Genomic DNA, 20080 nt, shown 5'->3' with positions numbered 1-20080 from the left:
TAAATCTTCCGTTTCCACTTGCATTTTGGTTTACTAGGTTCTTCCCCCCGGTCCTCATAACCGGGCTCAGCAGTACTAACAGCTGCATTATCTAGAGGTACATCGTCATCCTCAGACTCATGGTTGGATGGTGCTAGATCCGCACACAGATTATCGAGCACTCTGACCCCTAACGCATCAATCTCATCATCATTCATGGGTTTTACCGCTGCGAGATTACGAATAGTCTCTAAGGCACGCTCCGCCTCCAAATCTAAAAGATCATTCACCGAATTGGAAATTTCACTATCATTAGCCCCTAGTGAAACTCCTAATTGGTTTGCATTATTTATAATCTCCTCATTAGAAAAATGCAATAAAGAATTAGATATGTTGACGGACATACCAGTAGAGATCGCAGCATCACGAAGCTTGGCCGCCCTCATAGCGCACCTCTGCTGCATGTCATCAACCTCCGGAAGCTCCTGAATGCGAGCACTCATCCGTCTCCCCGTCGAGACCGGGTCAGGGATCCCGCTGAAAGCAACGACCTCCTCCCTAGTAAAGCCTCGCGCTGAATCCCGCAAAGGGTCAACCAAGGTTACCGGAGGAGGCGGCAGAAGGCTCCCATGCCCCTCGGACAAGTGACCCACACCGAGGCCCTGGGCCACGGGCAAGTCGAGAGAGAGGAGTGCGGGGGCCTCCTGCCCGAGCCCTCCTCCCGCCCCACCCCTTGGCCCAGAGGGAAGCGCCGGGGTCGTAGGAGACGCGGTCCTCCTGACCGCCAAAGAAGAAGGAGTAGCCAGGGCCACCTGCCCCAGACCCCCCCCCCAGCTCCACTGGATGCGTGGGCACCGTCGCCACAACCGGAGAAGAAGTAGCCGAGGCCACCTGCCTCGGACCACCTCTCCCAGAACCAGCCGACGTCATCATGTCCGGCGTCGCCGGCGTCTGGATAGGGAAGAGAGAAGTTGAGGCCACCTGCCCCGAACCCCCTCCCCCAAGCACCACCTCGGACGCAGTCATCATCTCCGGATCCTCGGCCACAGGTAAAGCGAGGGAAATAGAAGCAACCACAGGCTCCACCTCCCCAACTCCAACCAAAGTCCTCGCCGACGGTGTCCTCACCAAGCCTCCAACCATGGATCCGCCAGCACCCTCGAACTCCAACATAGGGAGCGTGTGTTCAAACACATCATCAGAATCTACCCGGTCACTCCAAAGTCTGGGAGGGGCAGCGCGTAGCCTCATCAGTCGGTGCCCCCTTAGCCCCCGCACTGTCGTCACCCTCGTGCATATCTACATCAATCCCATTAATCGCCTCAGCAAACAGATCAGTGTCCTCAAACTCGATCTCGAGAGGGAAAACCTCTCCCCTATAAGTCCAGTTGACCACATCAGGTACAAACTCAATATCCAGAACGCTCACTAGAATCCGGGCCACTCCATGAGCACGGGTAAAAGCCATATCCACTTTCTCCGTTTTCCCAACCATAATGCCCATACTGGCCACAACTCGGACATCCTGCAAAGGCTTAGAGGGAGCCCCCGAAAACCTCAACCAGACCTGCGTAAGGGGCTTGCCCTGAGGCTCCACCTTCTCCCACTCGTGAAACTCCAGAATGCACTTAGTGCCAGGAACTCTACACAAACCAAAGCTCAGCAGCCTCTGCAAATCATCCACAGTGGGGAAGTCAACCTTAAAAACATTGGCCTCGAGACTGACCAGCTCCCATTGGAAGTCACCCGGTGCCAGCTCCTGAAGCCTCCGCACAATCTGAGCCTTAGTCACCTCACCCTGGGTAACTTTGATAATCCCGGTGGTCAAACTCGGTGTCTCCTCCGGAATCTCTCTCACGGCCGGGGACTCAAAGAACATCAGCTCAGCACAATATACTCCATACATTGTAAGAGCCGGAGCCTGGTCACGCAAGAACGGGCAATCCCCCGAGGCATGTGCTGGCTTGCCACACGAATCACACAGCTCCGCCACACACTCAGCAATGAAGTGGCCCTTCTCACCACAACGATAGCATAACATCCTTTCCTTCTAACGCGCCCACTTGGACGCCCTCTCTGCATCAGACCTGTCGCTAGCCTCAGTCACAGCCCCAGTCGCAGGAACCTCCACATTGGCCAAGGCCGTCACCACGTCCATCGCCTAGATCAGTGGACTGTGCGTGATCAGTCTCCACGGCTAATGCCGCATGGTCACCAACTGCCGGAGGCGGAGGCTGTCTGCAATACCTCCCACGGCCACCACCCCGACCACCACGATGTCCACAGTAGCCACCTCTCTGGCGGTGATCCGGACCGGAGGCTCCCTCGACAAATCCACCTGGAGGGCCGAGAAACGGTCTCTCAGCAGACCCATCACTCTGCCAGGCATAACCACGACCTCCTCCCATGGATGAGGAACCACGATGTTGTCCATCTCCATACGCATCATAACCATCGTCCCCCCACTGGCCTCGGAGCGGATCATAGGACTCTCTAGTGTTCGAATTCTGCCTCGTCTGCGACGGTCCCGAACGGTTCTGAGCAGGCCTCGCGACGAAGTGAGGCGGAGGCGCGGCATGAGGCTGACCGCCAGTAGGCGTTGGCACAACCCCAAGGGCCGCACCACCCCGGCCTGCAGCAGCCACAACAGCCACGCCCGGCGCCTGAGGGCGAGGCCCTCCCCGACCCGCGGCCGGCTGCGCCACGGAAGCCGCACCTGGCGCCGGAGGCCTCAGCCCGCCCCTTCCGGCCACAGCTTGCAAGGGCACTTGCCCCGGCAGCCGAGCGCCCAAGTGGCCATTGCCACGACCCTGGGTGCCATGAGTCACACCACCACCCGCCGGCGGCCTCTGGCCAAGCGGCACCAGGGCACCACGCTCGGCACCCGCCGCCGGCGGCGGAGCAGCCCCGCCCCGACCTGCTGGAGCAGAGGCGGCGTGCTTCTTGGCTGGCGGCGCCACAGCCCCGCGGCCGGCCATGGCCTATAGAGGTCGGATCCTCCTTGCCCGACCCGAACCACACGCCGGGAAGCCGCGAATCCCGCACCTAGGAACCCTAGCACCAGCAGAAGAAGGCGCACGAGGGGAAGAACGATCGATCGCGTACGTGCATGGGAAAATGCTACGAGTAGGAATAAGGTCCGGTACAGCCTGGGCCACATACCCATCTGACCCTGGCCCATCCCCTCGCGGACCCGGCTCCCTCCGAGCCGGCCCAACGCTGCCCAGCAAGCGATTCAAACGCTGCGATCGCATCTCGGAGATCCCGATCGCCGGAACGGCCATCACGGTCGCCGCCGACACCGGACGAACGTCCCTCCGCTTCGCATTCTTCCTTTTCTTAACAGTAATCCACGACTCCGGCCTAATCATATCAAAAAGCGTAAGATTTGGAAGACTCACCTTAGGGAGGAGACCCTTCCAAGGTCTGAGCGCCGTCGCCGCCGTTCTCCGATGAACTACGCGTCGGATCATCTCTTTCTTCTCGCCCGCGTGAAGTCCGATTCATGCCGGATCGTCCGATGGCAGAACACGGTCGATCGTCGTTGCCACTTCGTCTTCGTTATAACCTGAATTAAAAAACTCACAAATGATATCTGAAGGCGTCGGTGACGGCGGAGAATCCGCCGGGGTCGCATCCCCATCGTCGTCCGCGTCGTCCTCGTCGGATTCGGCAAGAGCCCAAAACCGGCCGCCGAAGCGCCGGCGATCGCCGGCGGCAATGGACGGCGCCGGCGCGGTCGCGTGCACCGTCGTCCGCCCTGTCGCCCGCCCTGTCGCCCCCATCTTCACGAGCAATATTACTCTACATAATTGTTATACTCGCGGTGGCGCTGCGTAAGTCGGCCATGAAGCATTACCTCGGCAACGACGTGTGAGCTAGGGTTACGGTTCGGTTTCTTAGCATGTAATCTTTCGGTAGTCCTTTCAGTTGTGTTTGATAAACTCGTCTCAGTTTGTGTGCATTGTTTGTGATGAACTGCCACGTGATCTCGAACAAATTCTCGCGCGAAATAATTTTTTGAATTATCGAGTACCGTTGAGGGGATATGTTTCGGCTGAAGCTTTTGCAGCCCGTAAAACCAGTTTCGGGGGTACCGCAAACTGGTTTTACGGTTTGGGGTTTTTAATGGATCTGCTAGAGATGCTCTAAGTGGTAGGTTACGGCAGCCGCGTGTCGATCATGCGTTGTTAGTAAAGGCGTCACTATTGAGAGTTTTGACTAGCCAAAAGGACCAGTCGATGAGATAACGTTTAACACGATGATACGAAGAATTGATGGAACAACTGCACGATTTAAACTTGAAATACAAACAGATGTTGATAAATGGAGACGGTCTGAGGGGCGAAGTGCTTTCGCTGAAAAGACAACACCAGTAAAACATAATCCCTGACTTGATGCTCCCCTTCTTAGCGAAGGAAATTAGCAACTTTCTACTACCTCAATAAGGCCAAGGGGCGAGGGGAAGGAGCTCTGATGTCTGGTTCCTGGGTTGCGCTTGCACCAGATCAAGATTAAGAGGACGCAAATGGAATGGATATGCGAAATTACTTCACACACGAAAGATGCTGGGACGATCCTTACACGATGGCTAATCCAACAGCTTTCTGCAGTTTGGTCTTTCACATGGATGCCAAGATATGCAGCGATGTGCATGTATCGTGTGTGAAGTGTCTTGCGTGTATAGTGCGTGAAATATCATGCGTGTAGCAACGTTCATGGATAAGGTGGGAGAGTGATTATTACTTAGTGTGAATCTTCAAGCATCGGAGCGGTCTAGATTCCATGACCATCTGGATCCGAAACTCAAATTGATTATCCGCTTCGTCAAGGACCAAGAGCATGGTACGCAAAACTTGACAAAAGCCTAGTGTCACTCAGGTTTGAGAGAAGCCCACTTGAGCATGCTGTCTACAAGAGAATTATTGGTGATACAAGTCTCCTGGGTGGTTTATATGTGGATGACTTGATTATCACAGGAACGAGCACTGCTAAAATTGCAAAATTCAAGATGCATATGAAGCAATTATTCAGCATGTACCGTTGAGGATTGAGGTAAAACAGAAAGATGAAGAAATTTTCTTGTGTCAATCATCTTATGTAGCAAAAATAATAGAGAAATGTGGGCTTGCAACTTGCAACCCGTCACAGACGAGCAATGCTACACATACGAAGAGTTGTGTTTAATTTTACGTAATTACCCACTTGGCAATCTGTGGTTGGAAGTAGGGGGAGGAGCCCCCCCCCCCCCCCCCCCCTCTGAAATTCAGGGGGGAATTAGTGAAGAAAAGTGATGTAAAACTTTACGTAGCTATTCGTAGGTGTAGGATTATTGCGTCAGAGACACCGATGGAAGCGAGGTTCGAGTTGAGTAAATCAAGCAAGAGTCCTCTGGTTGATAAGACAGACTACTACAGTGTAGTTGGAAGCCTTCGATATTTGGTGAATACAAGACCATACATAGCTTATGTGGTAGCAATTGTGAGTCGCTACATGGAAACACCAACTGAGAAACATATGGTTGCAGTGAAGCAAATCTTGAGGTGTGTCCATGGTACAATTAATTTTGGATATCATTAAACCCATTAAGCTACGTATGAAGGGCGACCAACCAGCTATGCCACGTGGCGCAAGCTGATTGGCCGCGGTGAGAAATCTTTTGGACTTTTTTAGATGAAGGTGTGGATTGTTTTTTAAATGTATTTTTTTTAAGATGGAGGTGAGGACCTCTGGTATTTTTTAAATGAAGGGTTATGCAAAGTGGCACTCGCTGGTAGGCTTCGGAGGTAATTTTTCCTTTTTACTTTTTTTTAGATGAAGGTGAGGATTTTTTCTAAGATGATTTTTTAGACGGAGGTGAGGACTCTGTATTTTTTTTAAATGAAAACGTGTGCGCAACTTTATGTGAGAAAGGGCTTGGAAAATTATAGGCTTGTGGGCTATAGCAATAGTGACATGGCTGCAGAAGTTGATGACGGGAAGAGCACTACTGGCACTATATTTTTCTTAGTCGGTAACTTGGGGATCTCAGAAGCAAAGGACGATAGCATTACCATCATCTGAAGACTGAAGCGGAATACATTTCTGCTACTACGGCAGCTTGTCAAGGCATTAGGCTTGCATGCCTGCTTAATGAATTGAAAATGCAATCAGATGACAAGGTTACCCTCAGGGTGGACAACAAATCAGCAACTGCATTATGCAAGAATTCGGTTTATCGCGACAGAAGCGGACCACATCGACACAAGGTACCACTTCATACATGAGTGCGTGTGTGGAAGATGGTAAAATCGAGGTGGAGTACGTCACAACTAAAGATGATCGGTTAGCGGATATTCTCACTAAACCCCTCGGCAGACTCAAGTTCCTGAAAATAAGAGAGCGAATCGGCATACAAAATATATCAAAGATAGGCAACACGATTAGGGCGTGAAATGTTGCAAATAATCATGTTGGCTGGCAGGTGCATCTAGCAGTGAACTGATTGCTGGGAATATCTAACATGCATGTCGGCAGGGCACAAATATCTGAAGAGAAGAAATATCCTGATATAGGAAGTCGGCAAGGCTGCGTACTTACCACTTATAGTATTAGCTTCTAGCAATATGTGTGCTGGCTGTTCACGTGCAGCTCAATGCCACCTTGTATTCTCGATCCTATATAAGGATTGGAGTCCTCCTCGTGCAGCTGCTCCGGTCCTCTTGGTTTGATCTCGGGACAGCTAACTACATTTAGCTAACACTAACAAGGAGTCGAGCCCCAGCTCTATCTATCCCGCACCAGCAATGCCGGCCACCATGCCGCTAACCTTGTCGCTGCCCCGCCTCCTCCTCCTCCACCGCCGCCGCCACGCCAAGGTCCAGCAGCCGCGCTCCCTCGCGCGGCTCCGTTGCGCCCCCGACGAGGTCGCGGCCACGACCGCCGAGCAGCGGCAGGGGGAGGGGGAGGAGGAGGAGTTGGTGCTCCTCGCCTCCTACCGCACCGCCTTCAACGAGGTCATCATGGTCATCGACTCGCCCTCCAACCGCTACCTCGTCCTCGACCCCACCCGTACGTATCACCGGTTGCTCGCGGATTTGGATCGTGTTGGTTTCTTGAATCCAGTGAGTTCGAGCTCCATGTTTGGCTGTCTCGTGCAGGCAACGTCCACAGCATTCTCCCCAAGAAGGGCGCCTGGACCAATTCCTACTGGGTACTAATCTAACCAGAATTTAGATGAGCCGACATTTAGATTACTGCTCTACATCCATCATTTGAGTACCTCGTAGAGCTTTTTTCTTTTTTCTTTTTTGGACAAAACGTATGACGGTAGAGCTGTTTTTTAACATGGCCTCCTTAATAGAGGGCATAGAATATCTGAACAGTTGAGATAATTAAGGTGGTGTTTGGTTCTCTAGTCTTAGGACTTTTTCTAGTCCCTAGGACTTTTTGAAAAAGACTCTTAAGAAGGTGCTTTTAAGGACTTTTAGCAAAAAGTCCCCCCTTGCTTGGTTTGCTAGGGACTTTTTCTAGTCCCAACACAAAAAAGTCCCTGAAACCAAACACCCCCTAACATGTGTAAATATATTTGTCTTAGCCAGTCATCTCCTCAGGCCCTAAGGAAACACCCCCATTTCCAAAAAGGAAAACGGAAACGCCCCCTAATCGCATGGTCCAGGCCAAATAAGGAAACCTACTAACGTGTTTTCTTTACCATTTTTGTAGAAGTAATTACCCATATATCTTCCACACGAAATTAAAATATTGAGCGATATTTGTGGATGGAGATTCAACTGCCTTGTTCACTATAAATCGAACGGTTCTACCGGTTTTTACTAGTTTGATGATGGGATAGTCGATATGCTTAAAAACCACTAAGGCTAGTTTTAGCTTTTCTCCTTTGATGTATGGTACGGTCCGGTTTCTATAATATATATCAAGTACATTGATGTTTCCTAACTGAATTAAACCAACGAAAGTCAATTTGAGAGACATTTATGTTTAAACTTTAGGTTGCTTTTGTTTTTTGTTTCAAAATTTCAAAGTGTCCAGTCCTACTCGGAAGGGGAAATTTTGAGATTGACGAGGTCATCCTGGTTCTCATGGCGTTATTTCGCCGGTCACGGCATGTTGAACGATATAGGTTGTGTAGCCATACCCCTCTCCGTAAACCCACAATAGCCGCCACCGCTCCACCTGCTCCCCGCCGACAAAGCCACGAGTCCCCTCCTCCTCCGGTGCGGAGTGACTCATATATGTGTTGCGGCATTAAAGTTAGGTCTCTTAGGGTTAAGAGTTTTGTTCCCTAATAACGGCATTGTGGTGGTCCACCTTGATACACCTTGTTGGTGACGGTCATGTTGGCACCATAGAGGAGGTCGGTGGATCATGTAGTCACTGCTCTCCTAGAGTGTTGTGCCTTGGCGTTAAGTTCTAGTCCACACCTTCTTGTTGTTTCTTTACCAACATCTTTCTAGTTCATATTAATTTCAATTATTTTTATCTATTTATACTAATCATCATGAATTATCAAATATATGGAGCTAAATACAAGTTGAAAATTAGAGTCAATGTTTGTATTTAAAAAAGTTAGGGCATTTTTAAGACATTTTAAAACAACACATCGTTGCATTTTATCAGTCTCAAAACAGATGAAATACCATCCTCGGACCATCCCAAATCGTTTGACCAGCGTTGCGCATTTTGCATCCACACCGTAAATCTAGATTAATCTTGATTGAAATTTTAATTTTCAAAAGAAATTACCTGCAATCACATCAGATAAAAATAGTGAAAAATTGTAAAATAGGAAAATAGCAAAAACACAATACAAAGTTTTGAACTCACAACCTAACCAAAGGCTCAATACTAGGAGAGCGTGACATTTCCAATGTTTTTCCTGGCAATTCTAATTGTATAGGGGGTGACAGTTTCTTCGGAACAGCATGGCATTTTTTTGGAGGATGGTGGTTTTGAGTCTTCATTCCAGAAAATGCCATGTTGTTTTAAAGAAACTACCACACCCAACCAATTAAAACTGCCATCAAAACGTTCACAAATGTTACCCCCTCCCAGCGAACGGTCGCCAGATAAGAGGGTCTATGGACAAAGCGTGCTAACCGGTATGAATACATAATTGTTATAAGCATATTACCGAGCACCTAGTAGGCTGTAGGCCTTAGGAATTTATGCTCGATGCTTCCAGTAGGTCTGTTACTCTGTTAGCATTATAAATGTACCCCTACGTTTTCGGTATGACAACAGAAAAGTTGTTTTAAGAACCATCGCACGAAAAATATGTTTTATTGCACAGAAAAAGTTTTAATCAGCTTCCAACACTGCTCATTGCTGGCATCATCATTCATCGCCAGTTGGCCGTGCAATGTAAGGGTTTAATTTCTTAATGAAGGCATCATATATACTCCCTCCGTTTCAAATTACTCGTCGCACAAATGGATGTATCTAGAACTAAAATACATCTAGATACATCCACACCTGCGACAAGTAATTCGGAACGGAGGGAGTATTATTCTTTCACCTCTTGTATTTACATAGTACAATTTTTCTTTCCCTCAAAGCGGCCACTGAATGTAAATTCTTATAACCCGTTTTGTTTTTTATCATTCAGGATGAGTGTGTCAGCCTACCTACCGTTGTTCCACGCGGCCCTGTTGCACTTCTAGGTTTGGTAAATCCATTCTCTGACATTTCTTAGCCATGCTCCTGTTCTATACATGTCATTATTTCTGCGAAGTGAAAGTGATTTTGTGAGATCGGGCTTACATGATCTCGGGTGAACAGTAAAATCCAGAAAATAGTTTTAAAAAACTGTTGTTTTACCGAAAGTGTCGTTCTGCTCCCGAGCTCAAATGAGCTTGGTTAACAGTAAAATAAAAATATATGGTTTTTTTGTGACAAACATTGACAAAAGTTTCAAGTGCTTGCAAAAATTCATCATGGAATCACATTCCTGTAAGGCGTGGCAAAAAAAAAATTCAGTGCTCCAAAATGCTTTTGAAAGTAGCATTTTCAGAGTATAGATTTTTTTTTTTGGGCCACGGCTTCTAGGAATATGATTCCACGATGAATTTTTGGCAGCACGTGAAACTTTTGGCAATGTTTGTCACAAAAAAAGGATTTTTTTGAAAAAAAAAATCGATTTTAAACTCTGCGTCCTTGTTTTACGCACTACTTCAGTATTCAACCAGTTGCAACGAGTTTGTGTAAGGTATTGTACATTACAATTCCTAGAAAGAGCATTAGGTGATCTACTTAGACAAGGAACCGTCGTAGCGGTCCTTACTTAAATAATTAGCTATTCACACCTCTTGCAGATGTGATTCGTTTCTTCTCTACATGCTTCTTTCAGGGTGCTGGGACAGCAGCACATATGATGCTGGAAGTTTGGCCTTGGATACAACTTATCGGATGGGAGATTGATCCGACGGTGAAAACTGTTATCACTGTCCTTTCATGTGTTTACTGAATACATGACTGAATGTCTGGAGAATTTTACCAATTTCAGTTATACGGTAGTCTTGGAAACTGCTCAGAAGAGCGTTACTTTTTTGTAATGTTTTTGGGGCTTTTTTGGGTAATGTTGGTTATGCTATTTCAAGAAAACATCCATTATCATTATTCTGTGATTGGTTATGCAATTACAACTATTCATGTTTTTCAGCCTTATTTTTTTGTTTTATGCTTTTCCTGATCATACAGCCATCTATTTACATTTTCATAACTGAAAACCCTGAAAAACTATATCGTTTCATGACAGGTAATTGAATTGTCAAGGGATTATTTTGGTATGTCCACTTTAGAGAAGACCACGGAACTAGGTGGTTCACTTTCAGTGCATATTGGCGATGCACTTTCCCCATCGGCTACAGTCGAAGGAGGATTTGCTGGTGAACATTTTATCTGATGCAAACATAATGCATGTTTTACTGCCTTCTTGGAATTTAATTATGGCAAGCTCTCTAGTGATCAGTTTTCAATGATTATCTGTAGTAAATTTAGACTCTGTGTGATAAAAATTGGTGATAGAATACATATAATTGGCTTTTCAGAGGCTTTAAAGTTTTTAGTTTCGGGAACTGGCTTGCTCATGCCTGACGGTACCTAGCTCATGTCTGCAGGTATTGTTGTTGATTTATTTGCTGATGGAGAAGTCTTACCTCAGCTACAGGAAGTAAATATCTCCCTTGCCATTCCTTTTTAGTTCATTTGTTATTATTCTGCATGTATTTCTACCATGGCTAGCATTTAGAGTTTGTACTTTTCACTATTATCATTGTCTGGTGCTCCTTGCATAACACGACAGAACCATATGGTGGTATGGTCTGCATGTGTGAGTCACCATAGCTCCACCACAAATATCTTCATGGTGGTTACAAATTTGAACTGTTAGCATGTTGTATAAATGAATGCTCATACTCTGTTCGGTCTGGTATGTAATTGGCATTGAAAAACTTTCCAGCATAAATGCAAATGCATAAAAAATTAAAAATGAAATGATCTCTATAACAGAATTAGAGGAACTGTAGTACATAAAGATTTTGCATATTTCTACAAACGGCACACCCGAGATTTGTAAATTGATGAATGGTACTTTTACAGAGTATTTACTTCATTTCGACGAACTTCCGCTGGCTCTAACGTGATGTCAACATTGTTGCAGGTTGACACTTGGTTAGAGATTGCGAAGAAGCTGATGCCCGATGGTCGAATCATGGTCAACTGCGGTGCGGGAGATGCCGCCGTATCTCTTGCTGCCGACGCGGATGTTTCCTCCTGGGTTCAGAATCCCACAATCAAGGCTCTATGCTCTGCATTTCCAGGGCAAGTAAGAATATATTTTTTTTTTACCAGACTACTGAACCTGTGTATTTTCGACTGCTGGTGCTAAATGATGTCATGCTGATGATACGACCCTACTATGTCGCAGCTAAACTGGAAGAGGCTTTCGGAGAAGGAGAGCGTAAACTACGTCGCGTTGACGGGTCCCCTTCCGGACCTGGAGGAGTGGTCAGCCTCGGTTCCGAGCGAGTTGAGCCTGAGAGTGAAACAATGGGTGCCTTGCAAGCTCGCGTGAGGATCGATCCATGTAAGTTTTCCTCTGGCTGCGCCTTGCTTGCTTCCACAACTTTGCATGTCTCCTTCCTCCACGGTCCTTTTCTGGTGAGTAGAAGCTTCAGTCAGTCGGCAGGTGCCGCACCCTGGAGCACGCTTGATTATTCGATGCACTAGTTCATCATGAGCCCATCTAACTCGTTGAACTATGTATATTGTTAATGGTTGACTTGTTGCTTGTTTAAGGTGTAGTTAAGGCCATCGATCTGCATTTGAAGAAGTGACATATCATATCAGCGCTCACATGTCCGAGGAAGGAATGGCAGTGGGGAAGGAACGAAGATGATATGGATCTGTCCGGCCCAAATTTATGTTCCTAGTTTGAAGAAGAGCAGAGCGAAGACCTGCCTGCATGTTGAATGGAACTCATGTGTCTACTCCTGAAATCGGGCGAGGGGAACTCCGGAACGCACCACGCTACAATTAATTTTTGTTATGTCCCGCTGATTAGTACTATCTCCGTATCAAAATATAAGATGTTTTTGCAGCTCAATTTAAACCGTAGAGATGTCTTGCATTTTGATACCCGAGGCAGTACATATACCATTCATCACCCCATTCCATGTCTTAGGCAGCGTGTCGCAAAGTGACAAGTTCATTGCCGTTGTGCAAAGGCTTTCGCTGGAGGTCGCTGTTCGTTAGTACCATTTGCTGACGGCTACACGTTACTTCTACACGATTGATCATCGCGCCGCGGTTGAGCTGGATGTATTGTTGTGGTTGCGTCTTCAGGTTCTTCTTACGCAGCTGTCGTGTTTGTTAGGCGCAAGAGTGAGTGAAATGCGTGCGATCCGTTTTTTCTGCGTCGCACAAGGCAGGCTGCTTTGCAAGATGCACCATCCACACTAGTCATGGAGATGCATTCATTCATCTAAATTGTTACTACTACGGTTTCTTACTTCTTGAACCAAATAACGATAACCCCTTTCCTGAAGAAGAACGCGTGCGGGAACTTGACAAAGACGGTCTTCTTGGCGCCGAGGCCCCTCGGCGTCTCGATGCTGCACAGCGTCACGATGTCCGCCGGCAGCCCCGCCGCCTCCTCGATCGCCGTGAACGGCACTCCGAGAATCCGCGCCAGCTCCCTGACGTTGCCGACCGGGTCGCGCAGCATCTCCTCGTACCGCAGGAAGAGGATCCTCTCCGGGCTGGCTCTGCTCGCCTGCCAGTAGCCGAGGACGTGGTCCCAGATGGGGCCGTTGGGGTGCTTGCCCTGGCACGCGTTCTCGAACAGGTCGGAGAACGCGTAGGTGCCGCCCTCTGCCGTCACCAAGCTTTCGTACAAGTGCCACAGCGAAATCAGCATATCCTTGGGCTTCCTGCAGGCGTGGACGATCTTGCAGTCTGGGCTGTGGGCGACAGGAGGGAGTGGTGGACGTGCGTGTTGATCAGCCTGGGCGACGGCAGCGCGTCCAGCTTGGTCTCCTGGCCGGCGCTGAAGAGGCTGTCGACCAGAGGGACGCAGTCGTGCGGGTTGAGGCGGAGCGCCGCTGGAAAGAGAGGACCCCGCCACCCACTGGTGGACCTGCCAGGCGCCCTGGTTCTGGCGCATCACCAGGCCTCCGCGCACGGTGATGGTAGGCATGGCGGAGATGACGTCCGCGTACTCTTCCGGCGGGGAGACGGCATGGTCATCACCGTCGCCGACGCCCTTGAAGGGGACCGGGCCGACGAGCGGGCAAGGGGATGCGCCTAGAGTGGCCGCCATGGTTGTATCAGCAATGCTAGTTAGCTAGCCACCCGGTCGATCTCCAACGAGTTGACGATGCTAATCAACGAGATAACAATGGCGCTAGATGCAATCCAGATTTGACATCAATCCACTTGAATGAAATGAAACCATTCAACAAGGAGAGTGCCGTGCTCCAGCCCTGGCTGGATTGCTGCCATTTCAAAATGAACGGCCACTAGATATGTGCCAATGTGCATGTGCTGTGTCTGCACATTTTTCAATTTGTTGGGCTCAAAGTTGAGCCTAGCCGTATGCAACAGTTTGGTACCAGCGTATAAGATGGACCACAGCAATTCATTCACTAACAAACCACAGCCACGCAATCCAATGCAGATCCCGAACCTCCATTAAGATGAATGGATGGGTACTCCTTTCATGGTTTACGGCAATCAGAAAGGAAAATAAAAAAGATAAAATCAGTAGCAACAGACGAACCGTGTCCGTGGGCAACCGAGACCGCATTCGACCGACTCTCGCAGTCAGGGCAGTCCATTCCAGCATCCTACAAGATTTCATATTCACATGATATAAAGAAAAAAGCAGATTTCATACTCACATCCCGGGAACATAAATGTTATTACAGAGAATCGATAACCAACCGTACCTGGATAACGCCTCGATCATGTCGTGCTCAGGCCGGAGATGCGCCATCCGTACTGTGAGCTCAACATCAGCCTTGCCAGGTTAACTTAGTCTTGCTCTGTTGCCGTCAAAATAGATGATGGTCTAGTTAGACCTGCCTCAACCTCTAACTGACAGTAAAATTATCGATGTAGGTCGTCGGAAATATAAGAGGCAACTAACACGGTACAAACACTTTGTAAGCACACAAGGTTTTCCACCCATTTTCCCGTTCAATTGCTTATTAACTTTTGCGCCTTTATGGTGAGTACGTGATAATGGAAAACTAGCCTTCATAAGACACACAGTAAGACATGACCTTACATATAGCTTGCTAAGCTTAAATCGGATAACAAAAAGACGAGAGACCGTTGGCGCAACATACTACTGTACCTAGGAAATATCTAAAGTCCCTTTAGTCGACATAGCTCCACCTGAGTTGTGCAAGCTCCCCCTACATATATGCAAAGCAGTATATCTGGAGCTAGATCAAGCACAAGCTCACATGTCCATCTCGACTTTGGGTAAAGGAAATGTGATGAATCTGGCTTTGCTTACATTCTTTCCTTTACGATAGAGATTCTTGTTCCTGGTGATATGGACCTAAAAGGGCTATTTCACCAGCAGCTCTTAAATGTTCTTCGAGTAAAGTTAAGGGGAATTTGCCAAAAAGGACATATTCCAATATCTTTACAATAAAAAATTATATAGGCTAGTTCAGCAGACGCGCTGTTTTACTAATAATGAAATAAATGCAAGTACACCAAGCCAAGCAAGGCACAAGTTTTTGCTAAGTCTAATAGTAACAGTAGTTCCAGCGGAAAAGTTTCACATCGACAGTAATACTATCTTATGCAGACATATACAATAGCTAAAGTATATTTTAAGACAAGGAAAACAGAAGAAAAGCAAACGATACTGTGCGAATGCAGGAAGACAGGAGAAAAATGACAGTTGGTACCTTGATTTTTCCCTGGGCTCAGTTATGATAAGAACCGATTTTGCTTCACTTAGCCATGCCAGGCCTGGCCACTCACTGTCAACAAAGGTCAACTGAGGTTGAAGAACCTTGCTTAGTTCCTCAGTTTCCACAACCACAATGACACCTCAGGATTGAACCATGCTTGATTGCTCACTCTCCACAAGTGTGCATCATCCATGAGGCTCACCAAGTAACTGGTTCTGCCTTCGATTGCTGCCAGACTCTTTTCTTTTGGAAACAGGAGGGTTGTACACCGCAGCTGTGGGGCATTGTAGACCGCGGCTGTGAGATCCAGAAAAGGCAATCTGTACATAATAAGCTGTGAATCTAATGTACATGTTTTTGCCCAGAAAAAAGGTTGTAGGTAAGCATTACCTGGACAGTCCGCATACCTGAAAACAAACAGCTGATATTCTGCAAAGAACTTTCTTCTTCATATGTCCAAATATTAATGCCATTCAGGATTTGGTTAACAGTACTCCCTCTGATCCATATTAATTATCACGGCTTTAGTACAAAGTTGTACTAAAGCTGCGACAATCAATATGGATCAGAGGGAGTAAAAGAATTTAAAAAAAACTCCGGAAAAGGGAAAAGCTTCGCTGACAATAAGGACAAAACAATACTGTAATACACTGTTCAGCCACAAATATCAGTACTGCTGGTAACAACCTGGAATAGGATGTTGGTGGAGTACCGATCCAAACCATCCATAATGGTAACCAAGTAAGTGGTATGTTGAGCAACCAGATAAAATAGCAAAACCTTCATCCTCATACAGCTAGAGATAAAACAACATATTGTAGAAGTATCAGCACTTCCAAGTTTTTGTGACATACAAAATGACTATGTCTCTAACTCACATTATGAGCATCACTGTTTAAGTTTTGAGATGACAAGACAGATGCCCAGATGCCATACAAGATAATTTAGGAATGGCTAGCCCCAGACCAACAACTGTATACAAAGGTGATAGTCAAAAGTAGTACAGGCTAGGAAACTATAGAAACTAGCAGATGTCAACAAATATTTGATTCAAAATGGCAGGTCAACAAAGGCATAACCGAGTCAGCATCACTGTTTTAATCAGCATTTAGAAGTTCCCTCTGCCTCCTTCACAGTTTCTGTGATTCCCTGAAGAAGTTCTTTAGAGATAGCAGCTGGATCTACCTCATAGCTATCTTTGGAGACATTTGGAGCTTCTTCCCCTGACATCCTGTAAAAGGGAACCTGGTGTGAAAACCGAAACATCTCTTCTTTTGGAATCCTCTTGATGACATCCTGGTCCTGATGATGCTGGAAAACTGTTCGAAATCCAGTAACCTTAATCAAGGGAATGACAGAAATTCCAATATCTTCATCATAATCATCCAGTACCTCAACCAGATCATAAACATGAAGCACACTATCAGGAGTATCTCCGCTCCAATCAGGGGACCAATTTCGGTACAAAGCCCAGATATCGCCTTTCCGCGGATAAATTTTGACCACCCCACGTGGACCTTTCTCCCATTTAATCTGGTGAGAGAACATGTTGATTATATCAATGGTTTCATATTTACCAATCCTGAAATCACCGCATGTCTTTATGAAGCCGGAAGAAGCCCAATTCAGTGGTCCAAACTCACTATTTGTCCTCGATGCGAGATAACTTATTTTGACCTTAAATGGAGTCAAGGAGATAACTTTCTGAATATATGCATAATAACGAGGCATACCATCTTCATCATCATATGAAGCCCAAATTTGATCACTCTGAAAAGATTCCTCGGTACGATCCTTGTCAAAATCATGGAAATCAGGATCAGGGACAGTATAGGAGAAAGTGTTGTCATCTTCATTTTCAGCATCTGCGCTATTAGCAGAACCATTCTCCTCTGGATCAGCACAGGCATCTTTGTTTGCAGTAGAATCATCTGATGCAAGACTTTCATTACCCTCAACATGTTTGTTAACCACATGTTTCTCGCTAGCTTTTCCATTAACTGTAACTTGGACTGGTTTACTTCTTATCTCCTTCACCTTCTCTCTCAAATCGCTCTTCATCTTGTCAATCAAAATGCTCCTAATATCCTTCTTAGAGAAAGTCCTAGTTACGCTGATCCGAGTAGAAGGCCTGGGTCTCCAATTGGGTATCACGCCATTAGCACCTTGAAACTCAAAGGCTCCACTGTTGGTTGAAAATGGTATAGTTCCACCTGGCGTTCCAACATAATTGGCCCATGCACCTGAGAGAATGGAGGAAGAACCAACTCCAGCATCTTTACCCACAGTTTTCATCTTCTTCCCAGATGCAACATCACCCATTCCATGGTTAACATTCTCGGACACATTTGCTTTCCTTTTTAGAGGATTGTGCTTCCTCTGAAGAGCTTCTTCCCTTCTTGCTGCAGCTTGTGCCTCCTCCCTCTCTCTCTTGACTTTCTCATACGTCTGATGAACCATATTAGCAGCTTGAGCACCAGCAGCAGATGATGCAGTAGCACTAGCTGGACCAGCTGTCCTTGAGAACAGACCCCACTGAAACTTTCTGCCAGTGCTTGCATCTTCAGTTGCACCGCGGATGTTTGAATCACGTACTGCCTGAACAACCTCAGGTGGTGGCATCGGCACCTCTTTTGCTATGAATGGCTCGCGGCAGCTAGGGCAAAGCAGATTGCGATTTAAATACTCTCTGAGGTATTCAAAATTCATCTTGCATTTGTTGCATGAGGTCCAAAATGTAGGTTGTGCTGCTGGAGGTGGAGCTGGAGCAGCAGCCTGATGGCGAGGAAGCGGGCGCTGTGGGGGTGGGGGTGGAGGCGGGCGCTGTGGGGGTGGGGGCGGGGGCGGGCGCTGACGCACTGCAGATGTTGCTGATCCTGTCTTTTCCTTGTTTGCACTTGCCTTGGAAGCGGGTGCTTTGGCTGCGAAATGTTCAAAGCCATTGGCTGCACTTGTCTTATTTGATTGAGATGTCTTCTGTTGCATTGCAATCAATTTCCTTTTTTGGTCAAACAGCGCTCTCTTGGTTTTGTCGGACAGCACCGTCCATGCCTCTTGAACCATCTGGAAAGCACCCTCAGCACCAACTGACTTGTTCTTGTCGGGATGGAGCTGGAGCACCAACTTCCTGTACTGCTTCTTCAGAGTTTCATCATCTGCCGACATGTCCACGGAAAGGATAGAGTACCAGTCCTTCCCACCAGCAATCTTCACCTCCGAAGTAAGGTAAACATCCAAGGTGGTGATCAGCTGCACAATACCTTCAAGATCCGGAAAGAGAGCCTTGGCCTTGAGGGCGAATTTCTTGGCCCCCTGCAGGTCCCTGGATTGGAACTTCCTCTCTGCAATTTCCTTCGCCCTAAGGGCCTCATCCTTGTTGCACTCCATTCCGTCACAGTTCAGAAAAGTACAAACAGCAGCCACGCTCTCGCTATGGATTCGAGAGAGACAACAGAGCGCCACAACACCTCCACCAATCAGCGCTGAGAGTGTGACCAAACAAGTACCTTCCAAGCCCTGCCCAAAAGGGATCAAATGTTACCAAAAATCATAGTATACAACTAATTGCAGCATAAAGATTTGTTGACAAATACAGTCCTCTCCAGCTTGACAGGAATTATAACTACACAAAACCAAACACCTCCCTAGAGTGCATGAACGACAAAGAGGATATGAAGGATCAACTGAAGATACATAATTTTGGTGCATAACTGGAATTATAACTACATCCAACTCAAAAATTGCCCTAGTGCCCAATGGGTGACAGCGGTGGATCTAGATGGTGCCCCCCCCCCCACCCCCCCCCCCCCGGTGGGATTTAACTAGGAGAATCGCTGGATGAAAACAGCCAACTTATTCGCTTGTATTCAGTTTACACTGGTATTTCAGCAGGCAGTTGTAATTTAGTTCAAAAGAAAGCATCAAGTCCGACAATTTTCCAGGATATTCCAACAATTGTATAAACAGTTCATGAACGGGAAATCAAACTAGCACTGTGGAGCACCGAATCTGCACCTAATCACACCGAGAGAGGAAGAAATCTGCAGACGCTGAAGAGGTCCGTCGCTCTGAATGGATATGGCGGCGGCGGTAGCGGCGGGGAAGCACGGAAAGGGTAGACGGCCGCGCCGGCGGCGGAGAAGCGCGATGAGGAGGCGCCCGCGACAGATACCCGACGCGGGGGGAGAAGCGAAGGGGATATATGGGTGGCAGCGGCGGGGAAGCAGAGGACGGAGAGGCGGCGGCCTCGGCACGACCCGCCGGCGGCGGCGAGCAAGCACGGGACGAGCCCCGTGTTTATGCCCGGAAAAAAATGGGGACGGGGAACAGTGTTTTGTTTTTTGAGATTTGATTTTGACTGGATTTCGACGATTTGCCTTCGTTTACTTTGCAACATATATATATCTTGCCCTAGCTTTTCTTGTCAATTGTTCCTCTCGATTTAGCGTGAAAAGACGAAAATACCCTTGCCCTAGGTTTTCTCGTTGATTCCATATGTAAAGACCAAAATGCCCCTGTCCCCTTTTTGTCCTAGCCTTTCTTCTTCGTCGGATTCAGATGCAAGGACCAAAATGCCCTTTGCCCTAGCTTTCTTGGGGGTTCGTATACAAAGACTGAAACGCCCTTGCCCTCTCACCCCCCACCAACCGCATAACACCGCCGGCCTTAGC

The 20080-nt window shown here is 47.4% G+C and overlaps 3 protein-coding genes across 5 annotated transcripts; 1 reads left to right on the top strand and 2 right to left on the bottom strand.

Moving 5' to 3' along the window:
• The first annotated feature begins 6623 nt into the window (after positions 1-6623).
• Positions 6624-12615, top strand: LOC123098818 (uncharacterized). 3 transcript variants are annotated; one of them, XR_006447986.1, is made up of 9 exons: positions 6624-7029; positions 7119-7171; positions 9587-9646; positions 10328-10405; positions 10736-10865; positions 11097-11149; positions 11639-11803; positions 11906-12138; positions 12277-12615. XR_006447986.1 is itself a non-coding variant. In XM_044520894.1 (9 exons), the coding sequence occupies exons 1-8, from the start codon at positions 6765-6767 to the stop codon at positions 12050-12052; spliced, it is 951 nt and encodes a 316-aa protein (XP_044376829.1). In that variant the 5' UTR covers positions 6627-6764; the 3' UTR covers positions 12053-12064; positions 12277-12603. The 3 variants fall into 3 exon arrangements, 2 of the variants coding, with proteins under 2 accessions (XP_044376830.1, XP_044376829.1); XM_044520894.1 differs by having other exon boundaries at positions 6627-7029; positions 11906-12064; positions 12277-12603; XM_044520895.1 differs by lacking the exon at positions 10328-10405 and having other exon boundaries at positions 11906-12064; positions 12277-12569.
• On the bottom strand, positions 11197-15994 carry LOC123098819 (flavonol 3-sulfotransferase-like). Its single transcript, XM_044520896.1, has 3 exons — positions 15405-15994; positions 14427-14522; positions 11197-14324 (listed from the first exon to the last, which is right to left on the bottom strand). Exon 3 carries the CDS (start codon positions 13796-13798, stop codon positions 12986-12988), a length of 813 nt encoding a protein of 270 aa, XP_044376831.1. The 5' UTR covers positions 13799-14324; positions 14427-14522; positions 15405-15994; the 3' UTR covers positions 11197-12985.
• Positions 15995-16213: 219 nt separating this feature from the next.
• On the bottom strand, positions 16214-19781 carry LOC123098817 (uncharacterized). The gene is made up of 2 exons (XM_044520893.1): positions 19425-19781; positions 16214-18926 (listed from the first exon to the last, which is right to left on the bottom strand). Exon 2 carries the CDS (start codon positions 18795-18797, stop codon positions 16512-16514), a length of 2286 nt encoding a protein of 761 aa, XP_044376828.1. The 5' UTR covers positions 18798-18926; positions 19425-19781; the 3' UTR covers positions 16214-16511.
• Between the last annotated feature and the right edge of the window lie 299 nt (positions 19782-20080).

Source organism: Triticum aestivum, chromosome 4D, assembly GCF_018294505.1.
Source record: "Triticum aestivum cultivar Chinese Spring chromosome 4D, IWGSC CS RefSeq v2.1, whole genome shotgun sequence".
Taxonomy (NCBI): Eukaryota; Viridiplantae; Streptophyta; class Magnoliopsida; order Poales; family Poaceae; genus Triticum; species Triticum aestivum.
The sequence above is the reverse complement of the archived record's forward strand: the minus strand, read 5'-3'. Positions and strand labels throughout refer to the sequence as shown.